We start from the raw sequence: 21,510 nt of genomic DNA on the forward strand, positions 1-21,510 counted from the left end.
AATTAAATAAAAGCACTAGATGGCAGTAGAGTACGATGAATATTGCCCACACGCGTGTGGACTGAAACTGAAAACAGTCAAAATGGTATTGTCTTTTTTACAATAATTTCTCCACACCATGCCACATTTAATTTATTGGCATAAATGCGTGCTTTTATTAGTGTTGGACATTTTCCTTTATAATACATTTTCAAAGTAACTTGCTTCAGGTATAAGGGGCAGTGCTCACAGTATATACCAAATATTGAAATATCATGAGTAGCTATCCACGTAATGCATTTGCAATATTACAGAAATTAAAAGCCTCTACAAGTTTGTGGTATTTAGTTTAGTTGTTCCACAAATTAAACATTAACAACTGATTCACAGTATACTTATTAGTATTTATTAACTTTTTCAATCTCATGTTTTCCCTTAAATAACTAGAGTACAGTGAACAGGTTAATTTCACTTACAGCCACAAAAACCAAGGATATTTACAGGTTTACATACAATATATACATATGCACAGTCCACAAGTCTTATGTTATCCTGTGGGATTAAAGCTCACACATTTGGCTACAGCCTCAAAAGTCATGAGGAAAGTTCACTGACAGGTCCAACAAATATGAGTGATTTACAATTAATACATGAGTCAGTGTAAATGGCCCAATGTTGCCATGTACAGTATACACTACTGACGAGCTGAGCGGTAAATAAAGATATTAAATGAAATATGATTGGCAACCTAGTTGTCAGGAACATGTAAAGATGTAACAGTATGTATAACATATGAAAATGTATGTACACGCATCCATATCAATAGATATGAAATATGGCAACCTTCATTTTCATGACAGGCATTGAGATGATCGGAAAGCATCCTGGTTGTTCCTTCATAGAGCATACTTAATAGGGTATATACACAAATAAAAATTCCAATACAACCCAACAAGTCTACAACAACTTTCACTTCCCAACTTCCAGTTTTCTTCTTTCCACAATTATGTGCTTCCCTTTTTGGATGCAAATAGAGTAAACACAGAATGGCAACATGTATTAAAAGGCATGTGAATGTTTTAAAATTTGGCTCCCACCCAATTTTCTTTTTTCGAAAAGATTAATCTAGTAGGAATCAACCAAATACATAATATAGTGAAATACTGAAAGATGCAACTTTATAGCAAATATCAATTCAATAACAGTAAAATCAAAACTAATAAATATTTAAACAATATTACTAAATTAGTACCAGCTGTAGACACCATTCTGCTCAGTATTAAGGAAATTAAAGTTGTCATATAAATAAGGTGGAAATAATAATAGTCGCTGGATAAATAATGCATTTAGATGTGCAAACTAACTGCTTTTGCTCTTATAGTGGTTTCAGTGGGGAACTTAAATGAGCCCTTAAGAGCACAGTTGTTGTCCAGCCACTAGTTTTAACATCACAATATTATGGCTTTAAAAAACAAGGAAAAGAGAAGAAATAAAAGAAAGAAAGAAAGAAATCCAGTGAGATAGGAATCAAATGAAAATCAAGTTACTAGTTTCAGTACAATACGAGGAGACATTGTACAACTGCAAAACTCAGTTAAACACTTAAAGACACCAACTCAATGACTGAAGAGCATTTGTCTGACAAGTGTCAGTTTGTCAGTTTTGCATTTTTAACCCTGGCATAGGGCTGAATTAAGGCATTATCACAGTTTGTTAAAGAATCTCACCATGTTAACATCTCAAAACTTTAAGAGTTGTTATAAGTGCAGTGCTCAAGGTCATTAGTGTTTGATGTGATGTGTGTCAAAGGATAGAAACCATTCAGCTCCAGCAAGTAGCACCAATAATGGCAGCACTGACAAAACACACTCCTATTACATTTCATTGGTTTTGTGCAATTCAATTGGAGAAAACTAACTTTTGTTTTAGCAGCATTCAATGGTTACATTTTATACAAAAAATTAGGCTTCTGAGATCTGACTGCACAAAAAGAGGAGAGTGAATTTCTTGCTGAATGTGGGTAAAAGCATGTTTGTTTTTAGAAAGGCCTTAGGGAGGCTGAAGCAATGATACTTTGGAGACCCTCAAGTTTTTGTGACATGGACCAGCAGCAGTGTGACTGGACATGGCAGTATCTGCATGGTCCAACAGGTATTTTGGTCCTGCACAGCGCAAAATGCCAGTCAATCACGTGACTGATCTGTGGTTCTTTGTAAAATGTGCTACACAGTGTTGCCCAGTTCTGTAGAGTCTGTTTCAGAATCCGCCTCATTGTCCCTGCAAGAAAACAAAGGTGTCTTCAGTTGGAGTTTTGCTTCACAGTCACACACAAATGCAAAATTGTAAAAGCATGTGATCGGCCAGATTTCAATTACACAGGCTTACCTCTGTTCCTGTAGCAGTTTGCGGTTCCCTTGCCTCCTCTCCTCATCGATTGGATAAGAATACAAGATGAGCAGGCCGATAATAATCAGAACTACGGGGGCGGCGGAAACGAGTAGTTTCAAAGTTAGGTGCACTTCCTCTGGTTGAGAGCAGCCTCTGCTAATATAACCTGCAAAACTGACAAGGAGGAAACAAATTTATGAAACTGGAAATTATCTCACATCTTATTACGTTGCAAAGCAAAAATATTATATAACAAAGTAAGCTATTGTAATTCATTTTTAGTAAAGCCAAGAATTTGAAGTGATGGTAAGGCCAACACTGTTGTAAAGTCAGTCATGTGATGCATGTGCACAATACACAACACACACACAGTACAGCATGAAAACTTAAGTAATTCCTTGCTTCCATGTGGATTTGGGTGCTGGGAGATTTGGCTTAACTTCTATTAGGCTTTGTTTCCCTTTAAGGTTTTGTGTGTGTTCAGATAATTACTTACTCTAAACTGAGAGTGGAGATGCCCAGAGAGACGCCAGAAGAAAACTTTGTGAAGAAGACATAGAAGGAATAAAAGAGAGCTTCATGGCCAGTGAAGTCAGGGTTCTGCACTTGGAAATCATCAACAACATCAGGGAGCATAGACCTGAGAGAAAAGGTTAGAGTGAGTATTGGTTGTCCACATTACGCACCATTTAAAAGCCTACCCACAGGTCAGCAAGGGTCTTACCAGGGAAGCAGAAAAGCTGCAGCTACTCCAACCCCGGCAGCAAAGGAGACAATGTATGTGACAATCATGTTACTCTTCAAAGACACCACCAGGATCATGAAGGGAACCACAGACTGTAAGGCACAGAAACATATTAGACCACTTCAACCAACTGTCTTTCAGTGATTCAATTCCCAGATCAAGTCTCTTATTGGCATTATAACTCTTAAACCCTAACATATTTCCATTCAATCTTACAGGCATTGCATGAATTGGCCTTACCAAGGTGCCTGCATAAACTGCTGTCTTCTTGCCAAAGCGCATTAGAAACCACTGCCAGAAGGGGATGGCCAGAGTAGCGGAAAGCTAAGGAAGGAAGAAGAAAATGTTTCAGCTTGTTTTTTTCCCCAGAAAATGCCAAAAAATAAAACACATTGAACAAAAAGGCCTTTTATTACACTTTGTAACATGACACATTGGGTTTTACAAAGACAATTCAAGCATAAAATTAGGTGGATTCCTAAAATGCTTGTACATTTGACCCTTTTTATTTACCCAACACAACCGTGAGGATAGAGACTGACATGGCTTCTGTTCACTTCCCAAAACACATATGATCTTAAAGTAATGCAGAAGTCCAGAGGGTTCATTCTAAAGTTATTACCAGATGACAGAGGATTCCCTCAGTTCAGTTTGGCCTCTTAGCTAGAGCCCCCTGCATGTTTGACTAAGGTAAAGACAACAAATCCATGATGCAACAGTATCTTTCTTACATTTCCTATGTATGAATGAAACACTAAACTGAGAGGCAAAATGCCCACATATTGTCCCTGTCTCACACAAGTCATCTGTGCTAAAATAACGCAAAAAGTATAAATTGATTTTCATTCATTTCCTTTTCTATCAAAATATACAAGATTTTGTCTTGTATCAACAGTGTTTGTGCACTTAAAAAGGACTGACCTTAATCATGAAAACCATGGCATCTGTGTGCTTACACGGTCCACAGCTCTACAAGCCCCATAAACTCTTTTCCACAGAAATAAAAACATGGTAATCAGTTTGTATCCCTTTAGCTTTATACCTGACCCAACAAAGCACCATTTACTCAACCAAGCTCAGTATATTCCTCACAAATGAAACCAAGAAGACAAAAATGGCTACTCTTCCAGCAAATGCTGTCCTGGTGTATAAATTTAGTATACCAATTGTTCATATGTTGATACCTACTGAACTCCCTACTGCTCTTACACGTTACTTTCACCACAGTATCTGACAGTGAATTAATTACTAACCCCCATGCTATGCTTGTTAGTTTGACCAATCTTTGAGCAATTAAGTGTGGCCATGTCATAAAATTACTGAAGGTGCACTAAATAAATTTACTAAAAAAAAAAACTGCCAAGTGCCATGGCTCTGTAATCCTTTCCATAAAGTACAGGATCAAATACTCTATAATACCTCAAACATCTCTAACCTGTACCCGTCACACTGTACAATTCTGCTATGCGTGCTACAAAAGCCATATCAGTGGATTAACTGGGCTTAATACCAGTCAGGATCTAAAGGCTGATTCTTTGATGTGAGAAGCCTTTTTTTGTCTGGAATACAGCTTTATATAAAAGGGGAGGTCAAGAGAGACATGAAAGGAGAAGCCAAAGTGACTCCTGTACTGTACTGTGGGAATGGGACAACATTCAGGGAGAGAAGTCAGACTGCACACACATCATGGTAATGAGCAGCCTGGAGACAGTGCAGTCAAACAAAGAACAGAGAAGCTTTGTAACTGAACACAATGTGTTCACCTTGGGAGGAAAACTTTTGTGTACACTCAAAGGCTAATGGCTTAACTTATTCCATACAAATGGGCTGCCCAGGGTTTCAGATGATGGAAATGTGGCCATTGCTACAGCAACAGTGCACCTATCTGTGTCTGAAAATGCCACTCGTGTGTGTGCTCACCATGATCACCAGGAGAATGTTCTGAAAGTCGTTTCGGAAGCCCAGCGTTGAGCTGCAGAACAGAGCGAAGTTTCCCTCCAGAAGCTGTAGAATAAAACACATAGATGTACCAAGAACAACTTTACAGTTGAATTTAAAAATACAAACATCCCAGGACAACTCTGCAGGCTCCAAATAAACTCCCTGCATTAGCATTCACAGAACTGGTTGAACTCAGTAAGCAAAAAATAAACATCTGGTAGTGAGACTAAGGGCAATGACTGACTGATAATATACTAAATTACCTATGAATGTATGTATGTATGTATGTATGTATGTATCTATACACACCATGAAAGCCAGTGAGGTAAAGAGGAAGACCATGACCAGTTTGGCATATGGTCCATGTCCCATAACCAGCCTAATTCCCTGGAAGAATGACATGGGCTCTGACCTGGGGCGGCAAGACTCTGGAAAGAGAAAAACAATTAAACAATGAACATAGATGCAAAATGACATCCACCTGAACACATTTCCAACTCTTTCATTCCTCATTCTTTGATTTTATTAGTTAATTTTACAAGAGCACTTTCCTTTTAAGGCTCCCTTACAGAACAATTGTCTTACTGTGATACTCTCACTGCTGGTCAAAAGGCTTAAAAAAAATAAAAAATAATATTAAGTTAAATAACAAATAACTCTGTAAGCCTGTAAGTTTACAACCATGTACTGCAGCAGAAATAATAACAGCTCTGTCACATAGAAAACTGTTCATCTTCAACCATTTGGGAAGACACACTTGTGTAAATGGTGGCAAGGATCAACACCTAATAAAATGTCTCCCCCTGCCAATCATTTTGATTTTAAATCAAAGTTAAAATTAAGCAATTAAAAGCTGTAAATACTGACATCTAAATTAAAGGATTGTGGTAGTTTTACTAAAGCCTGTTTCACACATGAACTCCGGATCAACCTGGACAGTGTCTCCCACATTGGGATTTCAGTGCACAGTCAGCACCCACAGGAAATACTGAACGCCATGAATGAATATCACCTCTGGACAAAGTCAAGAGAATGTCAGGTTACCAGAGCATGTGTGAAAGGGGCGTAAGAGATTAAGGCCTTACCCTTTTGTTCTCTCACGCCACAGAAAAGGACAATGGCACAAAGAATGTAGATGGAGCAGATCACACCAGAGGCAATCATGTAGGCCACTTTCTTTATAAGGAGAAAACAAACAATAAAAGTCAACAAACACAATTTGCATCTCAAATTTTACTTTAGGCTTTGCCAGTGGTACCTTTGTTTGTTATTTGCCTTTAGCAAATTTGTTTACCGTATGCTCAAGGGAAATGACAGGCTCTGACTCATTGAGTCTGGAAGACTTTGAGGAATTGCTGATGTCTGCTAGGATGTCACCAGGTCCTGGGAGGCAGGGTGCATTGGCCATTCCTACTATCTGGCCTTGGATAGCTGTACCAAGCAGAGTGCCAAGAACCTCCACAGTCATCCCTAATTTGAAGAAAAGTTAGGAGATGTTCAGTCACCAAGGAGGTGTCCCTCTTTTGTGATAAATAACTATTTCTTATGCTGACTGTGATACCCACTATATGCTGTGGCTGAGTCTCTCTCCTTTTGCTCTGAGCTGATGAACATGGTAAGGGCAGAGTATGGCACATGGAAGCACTGGTAGCAAAGACAGCAACAAAGTGACAAAAATTAATGCAGCTCTTAATTTTTACTTTCTGATCATGTAGAAAATTCAACACAAGTTAAAATACAAATTTGCACATTTCAAGACAAAATGTTTTTGACTGCCTGACATTGTGATGATCAAAATATATGACTCACAATTAAGATTGCTTAAGAATGTCCGCCCTATAAAGGTGTCACTGAAGACGTGAAAGGATGCACATGCTAAAAATCATATTGGGAAATCAAACATTTCCATGGCCATGTATGGCACACACAGTGAGTAATCACTGTCAGTGTCTCTGATGTGTGTCACTCACTGTTTGAAGGGTCTGGAAAAGGCAGTAGAAGAACAGGTACCAGATGACTTTGCCATCTTCAAAGGGAGGAACAAACCAAATGAGGAAATAGGAAAGCACCGCCAGAGGGGTTGAGAGCACAATCCTACAGATAAACCAGACAAACAAGGGGGGGGGGGGGGGTTGACAAGAAGAGACAACATTACCATAAAATGCCCTAGCTCTGTCAACAAATGCCACTCTTTATGAAGAGAGGGACCACTCATTACATAACTAATCGTGGCCTTTTATTCCGGCCTTTTATTCAGTCTCTGCCAACTATGTCTCAGTGACGTTTCACATTGATTTCATTCTTGGGGACATACTGTTCCTGGTGTTTTGCCACAAACAGGTTGATCTTAGCTTAATCTGAGAGTCTATTCTACTCCTACTATACAAATAATGATTGAAGTGGTCATTTGTATATATAAGAAAAAAAGTGATAGGATACACACTTTTATCTTTGTAAAAAAATCCACGGTGTTATGTATTGTGCCCTTTTCTCAGAGTTTATTTAAATTAGGTTTAACATACAGTTTATCCTTTGTTTTTATTAAGTTACAAATGGTCTCCTCTCCATTCCTAAGCAGGCATCTAGAGGACAGCAGCTGCTGTGGGACCATTTGCAGACAGTATACCAAGAAGAGCTGCCAATCAGCCACCAGACTTTTGGGTCCCATCTTTGCCCCACATCCACCCTCAGACCCAAGTCTGTCGCTGTACCTGGCATGACTACTTCATCTTTCTTCTCTTCCTCAACAATGCTTAGCTTCCTTCAAGAACCACAGGTCAGAACAAAATCAAACTGTGACTTTTGAATATGTTTTGCAAGGGGAGTGTTTCAAAAATCTAAATGTGAGGAGCAGTTAAGTTCCTGTGATTGAGACTCATTGAACTGCACTGCTTCTAAATCTTTTTAAGCAAGGCTTGCCCTTTCCCTGTTAGATTAGAGAATTAAAATTATTTCTGCTTGATTAGTGAGTTTTGAAGCATTTTTCATCCATCCATCCATTAATCTGTAAACAGTAATCCTGTTCAGGGTTACAGGAGCCTATTTTAGCTGTCATAGGGCAAGAGCCGGGGTACAACCTGGACAGGTCACCAGTCTAAGGGCCAACACAGAGAGGCATACACAGAAAGAAAAGCATTCACGCTCACATTCACACCTGTGAAAAATTTAGAGTCAACGATTAACCTAACAAGCATGTCTTTGGACTGTGGGAGGAAACTGAAGTACCCAGAGGAATCCCAGTAAAGGCCACAGCCAACCAGGGATTTGAACTAGAGACCTTCTAGCTGTGAGGCAGCACCTATAACCACTTCGCCAACACGCTGCCCTTGGAGTATTTTCATTTATTCTAATTTTAGAACAAAGTATATCAGAATTGCTGAGTTTCGTGCTAGCGCTGGCTTAAGTTACATTTTGTTGATATAAGGTTATAGCTTCAAAATTTAGGGTTTTACCTTCCATCTTCACATGATTGCTTAATGAATTTCTTGACATTAAGCTGGTTTTCTGAAGTCCTATTTCTTTTTGCTGTTTTTTTCCCAGGGCCCAGTAATGTCCATATCTCCTCAGGCCACCTACTTATCTACAATTATCCCGAACGCATATTTGCCACCCTCGATTGAAGTCATTGAAATTGACCGCAGCAGCAGCCGGACTCGTGGCAGCAGCGTAAACCATGGTAGAAATGTTCGCACCATAAGCAAAAGCAGCCTGGTATCCATGGACCGATCAGTCAGCCCTCTGTTGTCCAGAAGATCAGATGGTGACAGTTCGAAGACTGCCCATTCCCAGGAAGAACCAACTCTATTGCCTACGTTAGATTCTGTATCAAACTGGAGTGAGTCACAGTCCTCAAAGACAATTGTTTCAGACTCCTCCCCCATTTCCTCCAAAGGCAGCACACACAGTGGTAACTCGCAAACAGTGGCTACAAATGAGGATCCAGACCTTGCCAGTCTCCATAGCCATGTCAGTGTAATTAGCAGCCCCAGCAGTGAAAATGTTGTTGCAGGACAAGAATCCGGTGCATCAGGGTCAGTGACTGCTGATGAGGAGGCAAAGAACAAGTGCAACTCCACCCGCAATCTTTCGGTTATGAAGAACAAACAACCCCCAGCACCTCCAAGGAGAACAAACTCTTTGCATACTGATAAGTTCAGAAGTGATACCAGGGTTCTGGTGGATAGCAAAGAACTCAGTGACTGTGTGTCTGGAGAGGCAGCAACTACAACAGAAAATGTTGAAAAATACATTGAGATTAAGTTAAGTACTTCAATCTCCACCCCTGTTATGGATTCTGCAGTGTTAGAAGATGTTTCCTACGATTCTTTAAGAACCATACGGGCCTCCTCCATTGAGGCTGAAAAACCAACAGAGCTACTGCTGGAATCCAGCTACTCCTCCACACAGAAGACCTCCTCAGAAGGGGAGAAATTTGAACGGACCATGTCCCCCTCCAGCGGCTACTCCAGTCAGAGTGGAACTCCAACGCTTTCCCCAAAAGAGATTTCTCCAACCTCCGAAGACAAACAAAGAAAGACACCAATCAAACCAGAGAGATCAGTGTCTCGGGCATCCTCTTCAGCAGCTTCTCCTTCCTCCTCTCTTACCTCTCTATCATCTGGTACATCTGAGCCCAATTATCTAGATGGTTCCACGCGTGGCCCTAGCGTGCCTCCACAGGTATCTCCCCCCATAACTCCTGGAAAAGAACTTACTCCCAATAACCTTTCTTCAACTTTGAGAGCAGAATTCAATGAGCTGCTAAATATCCCACCACTTCCAAAAGTCAGGGCTCCATGTCCTCCTCCTCCGGAGACATGGGTCCACAACAGACACACATTTGAGCTCCTGTGTGGGCCTTGCCCCAGTGTCTCAGAGACCTACAAAGATACAGGACAACAAAGTTAAACAAACACAAATCCAAACTATGGCTAGCAAAGAAATGCAGTTTTTAGCTGAAAAACAGACAACTACAATCGAATCTGTCTTGACAGAAAATAAGGCAAAGCCAGAGGTATTGTTATCAACAGGTTCTGGAGGCGAGAGTTGCGAATGTTCAGGTGAAGAACAACAGAGGGAAGCAAGCACAGATTTTCAGAAACAAGAGCAGAGGTGTAGGCATGTAGTAAATGACACAAGTCCAAAGAAAGATCCCCCTCCTGTCATGAAGAAACCCACAACTGTACTGCAAAAAGAAATTGTGTCACAGCAGGCAGTGAGTGGATATCAAAAGGAAACTACTGGCAAACTAGAAGTGCGTTCACCCGTTGAGTACCATGCAACCTCTCCACAGTATGGAGCTCTGGTTTTAGCTGATAACAGCAAGGATGAAATGGACAAAAATAAAGTCACCTCCATGCAGTCCCTTTTTGTAGAGGTCCCCAAAATTAGTAAGGTCTCGCCACCACCTACCCCTCCTCCAGCCTACCACCCTACTCCTCCTCCCACAAGGAAGACACCTCCATCATCAGTATCTATGCTGCCTGATGACTTACATAAGGTACAGGAGGAGACCTACATTGTAGAGTCATGCTGGCCACCTCCTCCACCTCCTTTGGAGGGTGACTCTGTCTTTGATGGGGTGGATGAGGTAGATTTCCCTCCACCGCCTCCACCCTTGGTAGTGACAGTCAGTGAGCCAGATGTGTTTGACAGTGCTACAACAAAGGTAGATGTCTCAAGAAGATCCATAGAGGAAGTTGGACAGACAGTAGAGGATTCCAGTGAGACTGTTGGATTTGTATCTGGCCTACTTCCAGATTTGAATGCTGCTGTTCCACAGTCAGTAGTAACTGATAATAAATCTGAGGATATCTTGCAAGTTTTGAAAGCTGACACTGCTGATGAGATTTCTTGCAGACCAGGACAAAATGTCTTATCTGTTTCAGATAGTGTCCCACCTCCATCAGTGGAGACAGCTTCTTTTCCAGCGAATGCAAGAGCAGATAACCCTCTAGCAGTCTCTGCCCTAGTTCCTTCCAGCAGTTTCCTAAAAAGAGACTCGGTGAAATCTGAAGATGACTCTTCCTCTGGGATTCCTGTCAGTGCCCACCAACGAGCTCTGATTACAGTCCCATTAGCACCCCATCTACCAGCAGAGAATTTAACCCATGGGGTTAACTTTAGAAGGCAGCCCAGTGTATCAAACCGAGACAGCAGGAGCAAGGAGTTCCTTTTGCGACACAGAAGTCCACCCATTCCAAAAGAAGATGCTAACATACCTCTTGTCACCCCCTCCTTGCTTCAAATGGTTCGTCTCAGATCAGTCCACATGACTGCAGATCAGGTGAAAGCTTCCTCTGAGGACAAGCCAACAAACGAGGGAGATCCAGTTCAGGACAATTGCCCACTCTCAACCCCAGGTCCTCAAAACATTCCACAGAAGCCCATTAGAAAATCTCTGTCACTAAAATCCTCACCTCAAACTATAAAAACATCCCCTGTGACAGTAAGCACTCCTTCCATGCGATTACAGGAAGCCATACGTATGAAAGCTGCAGCCATGTCTCCAAGAGATGGTCTTCCAGCCCGACTAGGTATGAGATCACAGACATACAATTGTCTTAGTGACCCAGGAGCGCCGTCTCTGAAATCAACTGAAGGAAGTGACATGCACAAGTCCCCAGCCTGTACCGCAAGCTTCATCTTCTCCAGGAGCACAAAAAAAGTTGTCACTTCAGCTGCCTCATCTCCTGATGCTCAGGCAAGTCTAAGGCAAAGCTTAGCAGCTGAGCTCATGCAGGTTTCTGACCAATCAAGGGCTGCTGCTTTCACCAATGGTGGGTTGAAGAATGAAAAAGTTCCTCCACCAGTTGCAAAGAAGCCAGCCAATGGCAGCATCATCCATTCCCAGCATCAGCCTGCTTGTTCAGAAAAGGTAGAATTCAGCGTTGATTCAAATGGAGCTACAGGAGGACTGCAGCATATGAGTGGAATAACATTTCCTGAGACAACAGGTAAGAGTATCAGCAATATTTGTAGTTACTATTTTTGTCACCATCTTTGCTAAAGTTATGAGGGGTTTCCACTGCCCTCCTCAGTGTTTCAATGCATTGCTGCTGAGTGTAGTCATCAAAGCTGATTAACTCACCTGCCACTTTGTTATACAAAAGTGTAAACTCTAGCATTACCATGATGTTGAACAGCTAAGCGTTTATCAGTGCTCCAAATGGTATATTTTGTTTGTTATCCATAACATCAAGAGAAACACACAAGTCCACACACAACAGAAAACACAACACAAAAACATCTAACTTGCCTAGTTTTTTGAGTCAAATGGGCAACCTTGTGCTTCCTCTACCCTTGACCTGAAGATTGTAATTATGTCCCTTACTGAACTAGAATAGGGCAGAATGCTCATTACTATTATATCAACACCATTGTGTATAACAACCTCTTGTCTTCCCTTCCGTAGCTACAAGAGTGACAGCAGACACAATTGAAACACTGTTTTGAAAGCACTTTGCGGTGAAGAACCAAGGACTAGACTCGTACCAGAAAAACAAGCGAAGGCCACACACAAGCAAAAGGACAAACTCGCAGCAAGAATGGATGTTAGTGAGACATTAAGCTTAACTATCTAAGTGTTTCTGAGTGTTGAGTCTTTTCCAAACGCCTTAGCCTATAATGGCCTTCCTACATATTTATGCAAAAAAAAAAAAAGGTGTTGCTCCAAATTTTGGATAGCTTTACTCTGGAGTATTTTTCTAAGCTATAGTTTATCAATAATAGCCCTCAGGATGAAATAAGTGTACATTGGCTGAACTGTAAATATATGGCTTGGGTGAGATCACCTCCTAGAGGTTGGATTAGGTAGTGGTCACTGCAGCACAGAGAATCTTAAACCATACTGACAAAGCATTTCTGTATAGCGACTGTTTGAACATGATACACAATCTTTATGTGGATTCATCAATAAAGAATGACAATAACATTGACTACAGGGCCAATCAGAATTTCTAATCACATCTGAGAAAAAAAATAATTGTCACTCAGTTTTGTTTTAGTCTTGCTTATCCCAGTGTTGATAGACCCATCTGAAAGTATTTGAGAAAAATACTAGAATACTCACAGTAACAAGATCAGTCAGAGCAGAGGCACTTTTGCAAAGCTATTGACAAACCATTTTCACAGAAAAGCATCTAATTTAGAGAAATTGCATTGAGATGTTACTACACATCTTTCACAATCTCTGCTTGGGTTTAGTAGACATCTGCCAAAGCTATGAAATCATTTTACAGTAAACATTAACACAACTATTGTATTTATTTACTGTGTTTCTTTTAGTAAAACTATCAAGTCACGTTTTCTTACCAAATATGAAATATTTTAAATTTAATGTCATCTTATAACCAAGTTTAGGGCTAAAGATGGGAAAATTAGCCCTATATGATGGTTCATACACTGGAGTAGGCTTAATGTGAGGTCAGTGTTTTTATTAAAGTGTTGTGTATCTAAATCTTTTTGGCCCAAGCCTTTTTGGTGGAAGAAATCCAACTCATGAATATTTGCACAAAATGCTTTCCCCTCAGTAATAATCACTGGCAAGTGAATTATACCGACCCAACCTATAATGGGTCACAAATCTACATTTTGATGATTTTAAAATATTGTGTACAGTTATTACTTCTATAAATAAATGTAAGTGTATTAAAATGCTGATTCTGATTTATTCTTTAAAATTGTGATAAAGATCTAGTTACCATGTACCATGTGCACTCACAGATGTTACACATTTGTAACAAGATAAGGAATATACAACTTCTTCAAGCCACAGAGTTAAGCATTTATTTGCAATGAGAAGATACATTTGATAATCACTGACCAGAAGTAAATTCCTGTACACCACAAACCCCAATGTAACCGTCCTATAGTGGAAAGATGGGTATATGACAGATACCCTGACTCAGAACATACATAAAAACTGCGCAGTATGATTTTACCCAGAAAAGTACTAAAACTATAACTCGTTCTAAACACCCGAGTTTCCTTCTCAGTAATTTCCAGGAATAATTAACAATAAAGTAATCCAACATATATTATCTGACTAAACCTAATAATCTTTAATTTGCAGAACATTTGTAGAATTTGAACATCTATTAAAGTGTACAGTCTATTAGTAAAACCATAAAACACCAGGTGGACATTTAGTAACAGTTATAAAATCCTAGGTTGATTACAGTAGTTACCAATTTTTTTAATTATATGTATTTTATTAAACCAAAATAACAGATTGAAAGCTTCTGAGACAGCTGGCATCAATATCCTATCATTCTACGAGATTCATTCAGATGAAGTTTGAAATTGTTGCCATGATGATATGGTGTTAAAGTGCATTGCTGTGAGGTGGCCAGAAGGAGCAGCGGAGCAGTGGTGAAAATAATTTGCGTGCGTCTAGCTGATGTTGCCGCCTTTGAGTGTCTTACATGTGATCTTCCCAAGTTTAGTCATGAGCTCCTTGTCTTTCCACTGAGCTACATACTCTTCTGAGATCTTCAGGTCGGCCTGGATTAAGAACATAAAACGATCAAAATCATCATGTGCTCTCCACTGTGACAAAATGTTTCCTTTGAAAAAAACAAACAAAAAAACGCCTATTGACTACCACTAAATCTGACTGAAACATACCTGCATTTTTTCCCACAACTTCTTCTTTGGATTGAGTTTTTCATCTGGTTTGCCTGTCTCATAGCCTTCCACAAAGACCTGTTCTCCCGGTGACGAACCTTCAGGAGGGTCCAGAGGCTCCACCCTCCTGGGATTCCCTTCACTGAAAAATCAGCCAATAAGAAAGAGTTAAGAAACTAAGATGAGACTGAGGGATGAGCTGTAATTGTCATTGCAAAGCACAATGTCACTCACATGGAGGCACACAGCAGCATGGCTTGAGACTCTATTCCTCGCATTTTCTGGGGTTTCAGATTACACAGCACCAACACCATTCTGTCCTGCAGGTCTTCCGGTGAAATGTAGTCCACCAGCCCACTGACTACAGTCCTTGGGTCTGCCTCACCCACATCAATTTTTTCTAGGTACAGTGAATCAGCTTCTGGATGCTGAAAATTGGACACACAATAAGCTTGGAATATATGTGTATACACACACACACACACACATTGATCAGATAGGACATTGTGATAATTTTTATCTTCTACCTTTTCCACACTGATGATCTTGCCCACCCTGATGTCCACTCTGGAGGGGACTAGCTCATCATTCTCTCCTCCTTCTCCTCCTGCCTCGGAACCCTTTCCTCCCGTTTCTGATCACACAGGCAAATGTGAATGTGAAGTTGACAACCCACTTAATACTAAAGTGATGCAACTGTATTTTAGCTGGAAAATCTAAAGTGATGTTAGATGAAGACACAGTGAGCTTAGTGGGTGAAATACTCACTTGTCTTTGAGGAATCAGGATAGGCCAAGCTGGTAAGTTTCAGTAGCTCAGGTGACTCAAACTTCTTTCTGATTGGATCCAGCAGTTGATTTAGTGCGACTTCTACTGAGGCCTTTAGATCTCCTGGATGGATCATCTGAAAAGTGCATTGGTTACCAAAGGTTACACCAGAGCACATGGAGACAATGGAGTACTTTAGCAGATTTTTTATTCTACAAATAATGTAATTAGACAATTTTTTACCTCCTTCGCAAACTCCATCTCCAACTCTTCATACCCAGTGAAAGTTTTGTCTCCACCCCACTTTGGGTCTCTTTTGATGTAGAATTCTAAAACACAATTAAAGCATCAACACATTATAACAGGAAGAAAACTATGAAGTCTAGACATAGAAGTCCAAATTTAAGGATGACGTTTCTACCTCCACGCAGAGGGAAGAGCACATATTTGACAAACGAGAGGACTCCATTGTTTTGGATGTTGCCTGGTTCACAGAAAGCCTTCTTAAGCTTTTTCTTCAGATCTTCTTTAGAGTCCAGCAGATCAATCTTTGACTCCTGAAGCCAAAAACAGATAACTACTTTGTGATGACTGGTGACAAGCATTTGAAAACAATAATAGAAGACAAGCATTAGGAAAAGATACACACAAATTTGACTTAATTATATCTTTTTTCCCCCCCTTGACAAATTACATCTGCAATCTTACTTCCTCTGAGGAGCTCATCTTGGCCCCTGTCAGTCCTGGTACCATGGGGTTCATTAGATGGACGCGCTTGGCATAGCCAAGAGAGGGCAAGTACTGGAAGGCAAAAAAAAAGTTTGTTTTATTTCTTCACAATGTGTATAGAGAGCAAATTTGGAATCTCAAAAAACACACTGTTGTCCAAACTGCATTTAGTAAAAAAAAAGAAAAAGGTGCACCAACAACATCACAACTACTCCTAACCTAACCACCGTGTTCCACAACAACAGAAAAGATCAAATTTGCTGATATGAAAAAAAAAGAAAAAGAAAAAGAAAAGTGTAGAGGAAAAAAATGTCAGTACTGGGAGGAAGAGAGAGTGTGAAGGGTTAAAGTAAATATGTCAAGACAGAGGGAGATCACACCTTCTCTGCCAGAGTGAATATCTTCCTCTGATCAACTCCACCAAACTGGGCATCCACCTTTAAGTACTCCTCATCCAGGGCCTGCAGACAAAGACACGATGATTTACTAACACTTAGAATGGCAGTGTGAAGGCCACTGCTGCAGCCATACAGCAGTAATAAATGTTGGTAACACACTTTGGTTTCTTCGATTTACATTTAGCCATTTAGTTTACATTGAACATGCAATATAATTGTACACAGTATATAAAAAACAGCAAACTCATTTCATATTTGTATATTCAGTTTATTTGATAAGTTGTCAGTACATTAGTTTCTACTAGTAGCGTGCACATTTAGTTAACTTCTCATATTTCAGTTATTTTGGTTTCTAAATTTACCAGAGCTGGTGGTTTAATTGAGCAAAAGGATGTCTATTTCTTACACATAACTAATTTTCATAGCTACAAAGTGTTTTTGCTAGATTAGGTCATTATGAGTGAGAAGCTCAATGGATCAGAGTCGTCTGGAAGCTCATCCTGGGTTAATAGTGTAAACTGTCACAACATAGCCACACCCTATTAAATCTAATAATGTTGTTATTACCTGAAGTCCAGGGTAGAGCAGACCACTCAGCAGAGGATACTCCACCTGTTTGACCACTTCAGCTCCAGCCTTCTTTGCATCATGCTCTGTCATTACAGAGGACAGGCGGTACACATCCAGAGTATACTCTCTGTCAAATATGAAAATACACACTACAGCTACAAAGTTGTTCTGGAAAATGCAAAGTTAAATAAGTGCATTCTCAGAAAGTCTGAAAGGTACATCAACACAAATTACTTGCTGAGCTGGAAGTCGGTTCCTTTCACAAACTTGAGTTTGTCCAGAGGTACACCAATGCTCTCCAGCATAGCCTTGATCAACTGTTCATAGTATTGCACCCTGAGCTCCAACAGCTCCCAGGGGGCTTTCATGTTGTCTAGGTAGGCATGCAAGTCTGCAAACAGGATAGTGACCTATAAAAAAAGGAGACACAAAAACATAAATGCAAAATACCAGTGAGTAGATATGAAAAATATACCTCAGCGCTGTACTTACCTCACATCCAGCCTTAAGGAAGTCTGCAATCTTTGACATTGGGACAAAGTAAGCCACATGGGGTTTGCCAGTGGTTGCTGTACCCCAGTATACCTTTAGCTCTCTCTCCTCTAGAACCTGCTTCAGCTTCTCCTCACCAAGGACCTCCTGCAATGCACACAACCACACACACAACCTTAAATTCATGAGACTAAGCTAAAGATGAATCTGGTAACTGTGTGTGCGTGAGAGGATGGTCTTTGCCTCACCTGGAGGTTCCTGGTGATAAGGTTGATTTTCTCATCGCAACTTAGCTGAACTGCCATATTACAACTGTCCTGAATAAGATGTCAGATTAAATATTGTTACAAAGACACCAGTTCAGTTTCAGCATTTCCTACACATACAATATACTTGGATGGGCCACCCTAGTATTTTTGGCCATCCATAGTTTATAGTGTAGTTTATATATTTACAGCCTATTTCTAATCTGACTTTTTTCTTAATATGACAATTCTAATGTGACTCTGAATGCATCGAGTTTGCTCAATGGTAATTGGTTATTTTAAGTTAAGTTAAAATAATTCCAATATTTTCAATATTCATTAAATGTTCATACATTTAATAATTTATTCTTCCAGTTTCAATGTTCACACATAATTGTATTTCTGAATAAGAACATCTGGCACCCGATCTGAAGCAAATAGTTGTTAGACAAAAAGTAATTAAAAAGGTGTGTCATAGTAACTACGTTTTCAGCTTTTCAACTGTTCAAACAATTAGTTCCCATACAGTTTACTTTCACTTTTGTTGGCCATGTATGAGGTAAAGGCGCAATTTCATCTCATCTTTGCACTAAGAGACAGGGGCAAGAAAACACAAAAACACAAAATGTCTCATAACGGTCTTGTTGATTTTCCAGTATGTCTTATTGGACAGATTATGAAATATAAAAAAGATAAATCTACACATTTCCTACACACACACAAATAAAAAAAAAAAAAATAAATCTACACATTTCCTACACATACAATATACTTGGATGGGCCACCCTAGTATTTTTGGCCATCCATAGTTTATAGTGTAGTTTATATATTTACAGCCTATTTCTAATCTGACTCTGAATTTATCGAGTTTGCTCAATGGTAATTGGTTATTTTAAGTTACTTAAAATAATTCCAATATTCATTAAATGTTCATACGTTTAATAATTTATTCTTCCAGTTTCAATGTTCACACCTAATTGTATTTCTGAATAAGAACATCTGGCACCCGATCTGAAGCAAATAGTTGTTAGACAAAAAGTAATTAAAAAGGTGTGTCATAGTAACTACGTTTTCAGCTTTTCAATTGTTCAAACAAGTAGTTTCCATACAGTTTACTTTCACTTTTGTTGGCCATGTATGAGGTAAAGGCGCAATTTCATCTCATCTTTGCACTAAGAGACAGGGGCAAGAAAACACAAAAACACAAAATGTCTCATAACGGTCTTGTTGATTTTCCAGTATGTCTTATTGGACAGATTATGAAATATAAAAAAGATAAATCTACACATTTCCTACACACACACAAATATAAAAAAAATAAATAAATCTACACATTTCCTACACATACAATATACTTGGATGGGCCACCCTAGTATTTTTGGCCATCCATAGTTTATAGTGTAGTTTATATATTTACAGCCTATTTCTAATCTGACTCTGAATTTATCGAGTTTGCTCAATGGTAATTGGTTATTTTAAGTTACTTAAAATAATTCCAATATTCATTAAATGTTCATACGTTTAATAATTTATTCTTCCAGTTTCAATGTTCACACCTAATTGTATTTCTGAATAAGAACATCTGGCACCCGATCTGAAGCAAATAGTTGTTAGACAAAAAGTCAAACAAGTAGTTTCCATACAGTTTACTTTCACTTTTGTTGGCCATGTATGAGGTAAAGGCGCAATTTCATCTCATCTTTGCACTAAGACTCAGGGGCAAGAAAACACAAAAACACAAAATGTCTCATACCGGTCTTGTCGATTTTCCAGTCTTTTCTGGTCTTGATTGATTATTTATTTATTTATTAAATTAAGGAAATTTATTATTATTATTATTATTATTTATTTAAATAATAATACATTTCCTATATGCCATTTTTTCTAAACAACCTAAACAGTAAGTAACGTTGTATTTTAAGCAAGTTAATTATCCCCTGAGAAAGGTGAAACTAACGTTACTTGGAAACTGACGTTGACGTTGAAACAAAAACAGGATGATGACAAAAAACGAAACAGTAAGCTGGACCTGGAACGTAACGTTGAATATGACAAGTGAAAAGCCTTAATAACAACCTACCTAACTAAGTGACCAACGAACCGTTCGCTGATGATGATGACTGAAAAACAGCTAGCTAAGTAGCTAACATTAGCTAGCAACAAAACCATGTGCATCTACCCCTAACTGGCACTGGTGATGTTTAATGTTAAAACTACGAACTGTTTCCTAGATACGTTCTCATTTATTTGGCAGCAATATCAATTTTCCACAGAGCTATGATGTACATCTCGTGGACCTACCTGAAAACGTGACTTTTTGCAAAGAGATATTGCACAGCAAGCCGGGTATCTGTCAGTGTGTTACATCAGCGGTAGTGAGAGGTTAAATATTGAAACTCGGGGAAGAGGCGGGGTTTATGATCGAACTCGGCCCTAAACTTCCAGCCCCGCCCACTTGTAATGGTCACATGATCAAGCCAGTGCGTTTTCGTAGCGCGCATTGCAGCTCGCTCCCCTCGTGCTCCCCTCGTGTCCGCTAGGGATGATGTTGCATCAGCGGCGGCTCTTTCTCTGCCATCGACTCCTTGTCGACTCAAGGAAAAAGCAATCGAGTGCAGCCCACATACCTTTTTCTCAGATGCAGATGAAGCCAGTACCACTGAGTTTTGCACGTCCTTTTTGTTAGTCTATTTCAGGCTTGCTTGACGCTGTCATTGATTAACCTTACTTTTTTCATTTACCTGCGTTATAGCCTACCTGTCCTTTATGCATTAACTATTTAATCTGTGGCCTCCAAACTCCCACCAGGCATTAAGTCATCAAAACGTGGCTTTTTGTAGTTGTTGCAGAACAATATACAAACAGGAAGGCAAAACAGTAGTTGTACGGTTTATCATATTTAAGGCACACTGGATGGAAAAATAAGAGATAATTCATCTTAAATATGAAGAAAAAAAACTAAAAATTCCCCTTTGCTTCAATTCATTGTTTTATTTGTTTGCGCATTTGTTGTTTTTAACTCTTTGTTTTTCATGGCTTAGGAAAAATCTAATTTTTTTCAGATTGTATATTTCAGCCATTTTGTACTTTTTGTACACTCATAGCTTTGACATGAGCAGTAAAGACATCCACCTCTGTGATGTGCCTTTTGAGCAAGTTGGATATTGGAACAATATTGATATTTTAAATGCACTGTCAGTACATTATGTATACAAACAGCATTTGGTGGTTAAAAAGTGACTGGCCTAGAAAAGATTTAAACTGAGTGAAAATACAATTTACAGGTCCAGACTTTACTATGAAAACATATTTTCAGTTTCAGCAGTGACTGTGTCCAGAATGTTAGTGCTAAAACAAAGTGATAAAAAGCAACAGATGTTGCTCTACACTCATCTCTTAATTTTTCTGCTTTTGATTTCCTTTAATCTGATCCCTGTTCTTCCTTCCTGTTCCAGACATTAAGCAGCAATATTTAAACATTCTGTCAAAATTTGCTACAGCAGCTGGTGCATTGAAACCTTAGCCACACTATCTACACTAGTGCACACTCCCCAGTTACTTCCTGCCACAATAAACTATCCACTCCCTGACACGTATTTCTCTATCCTTCCTCTTCATTTCATCATAT

At 39.4% G+C, this 21,510-nt stretch overlaps 2 protein-coding genes and 1 pseudogene across 7 annotated transcripts; 1 reads left to right on the plus strand and 2 right to left on the minus strand.

The window, feature by feature from the left end:
* Nucleotides 1-307: 307 nt before the first annotated feature.
* LOC137128257 (sodium-dependent lysophosphatidylcholine symporter 1-B-like) lies at nucleotides 308-8,877 on the minus strand. Of its 2 annotated transcripts, none has more exons than XM_067506118.1 (12): nucleotides 8,746-8,877; nucleotides 7,024-7,147; nucleotides 6,619-6,697; nucleotides 6,348-6,523; nucleotides 6,139-6,229; nucleotides 5,363-5,481; nucleotides 5,033-5,116; nucleotides 3,353-3,436; nucleotides 3,092-3,204; nucleotides 2,864-3,007; nucleotides 2,365-2,541; nucleotides 308-2,256 (listed from the first exon to the last, which is right to left on the minus strand). In XM_067506118.1, the coding sequence occupies exons 3-12, from the start codon at nucleotides 6,665-6,667 to the stop codon at nucleotides 2,202-2,204; spliced, it is 1,092 nt and encodes a 363-aa protein (XP_067362219.1). In that variant the 5' UTR covers nucleotides 6,668-6,697; nucleotides 7,024-7,147; nucleotides 8,746-8,877; the 3' UTR covers nucleotides 308-2,201. The 2 variants fall into 2 exon arrangements, with proteins under 2 accessions (XP_067362219.1, XP_067362209.1); XM_067506108.1 differs by lacking the exon at nucleotides 8,746-8,877 and adding an exon at nucleotides 8,506-8,645.
* Nucleotides 7,599-14,094, plus strand: LOC137128221 (NHS-like protein 3; annotated as a pseudogene).
* LOC137128231 (tyrosine--tRNA ligase, cytoplasmic-like) lies at nucleotides 13,827-20,323 on the minus strand. Of its 5 annotated transcripts, none has more exons than XM_067506080.1 (14): nucleotides 20,184-20,323; nucleotides 17,886-17,954; nucleotides 17,638-17,784; nucleotides 17,380-17,555; nucleotides 17,143-17,272; nucleotides 16,558-16,638; nucleotides 16,157-16,249; nucleotides 15,870-16,005; nucleotides 15,692-15,777; nucleotides 15,449-15,584; nucleotides 15,208-15,314; nucleotides 14,915-15,108; nucleotides 14,681-14,822; nucleotides 13,827-14,557 (listed from the first exon to the last, which is right to left on the minus strand). In XM_067506080.1, exons 2-14 carry the CDS (start codon nucleotides 17,940-17,942, stop codon nucleotides 14,447-14,449), a joined length of 1,596 nt encoding a protein of 531 aa, XP_067362181.1. In that variant the 5' UTR covers nucleotides 17,943-17,954; nucleotides 20,184-20,323; the 3' UTR covers nucleotides 13,827-14,446. The 5 variants fall into 5 exon arrangements, with proteins under 5 accessions (XP_067362181.1, XP_067362197.1, XP_067362173.1 ...); XM_067506096.1 differs by having other exon boundaries at nucleotides 17,886-17,949; nucleotides 20,184-20,257; XM_067506072.1 differs by lacking the exon at nucleotides 20,184-20,323 and adding an exon at nucleotides 19,526-19,566 and having other exon boundaries at nucleotides 17,886-17,949.
* Nucleotides 20,324-21,510: the final 1,187 nt, after the last annotated feature.

Source organism: Channa argus, chromosome 1 (genome assembly GCF_033026475.1).
Source record: "Channa argus isolate prfri chromosome 1, Channa argus male v1.0, whole genome shotgun sequence".
Lineage (NCBI taxonomy): Eukaryota > Metazoa > Chordata > Actinopteri > Anabantiformes > Channidae > Channa > Channa argus.

Bases quoted from the DNA above. Each gene is read 5' to 3' on its own strand.
- LOC137128257 (XM_067506118.1), bottom strand. From the start codon at position 6,667: ATGTTCATCAGCTCAGAGCAAAAGGAGAGAGACTCAGCCACAGCATAT. The intron at 3,205-3,352 runs GTAAGGCCAATT...TGTGCCTTACAG, and splicing joins CAGTTTATGCAGGCACCTTG to TCTGTGGTTCCCTTCATGAT. The intron at 2,542-2,863 runs GTAAGTAATTAT...CCTCCTTGTCAG, and splicing joins ATCTCCACTCTCAGTTTAGA to TTTTGCAGGTTATATTAGCA.
- LOC137128231 (XM_067506072.1), bottom strand. From the start codon at position 19,551: ATGGCCAACAAAAGTGAAAGTAAACT. The intron at 17,273-17,379 runs GTAATTTGTGTT...CATATTTGACAG, and splicing joins ACCGACTTCCAGCTCAGCAA to AGAGTATACTCTGGATGTGT. The intron at 14,558-14,680 runs GTATGTTTCAGT...TTCTTAATCCAG, and splicing joins AGTTGTGGGAAAAAATGCAG to GCCGACCTGAAGATCTCAGA.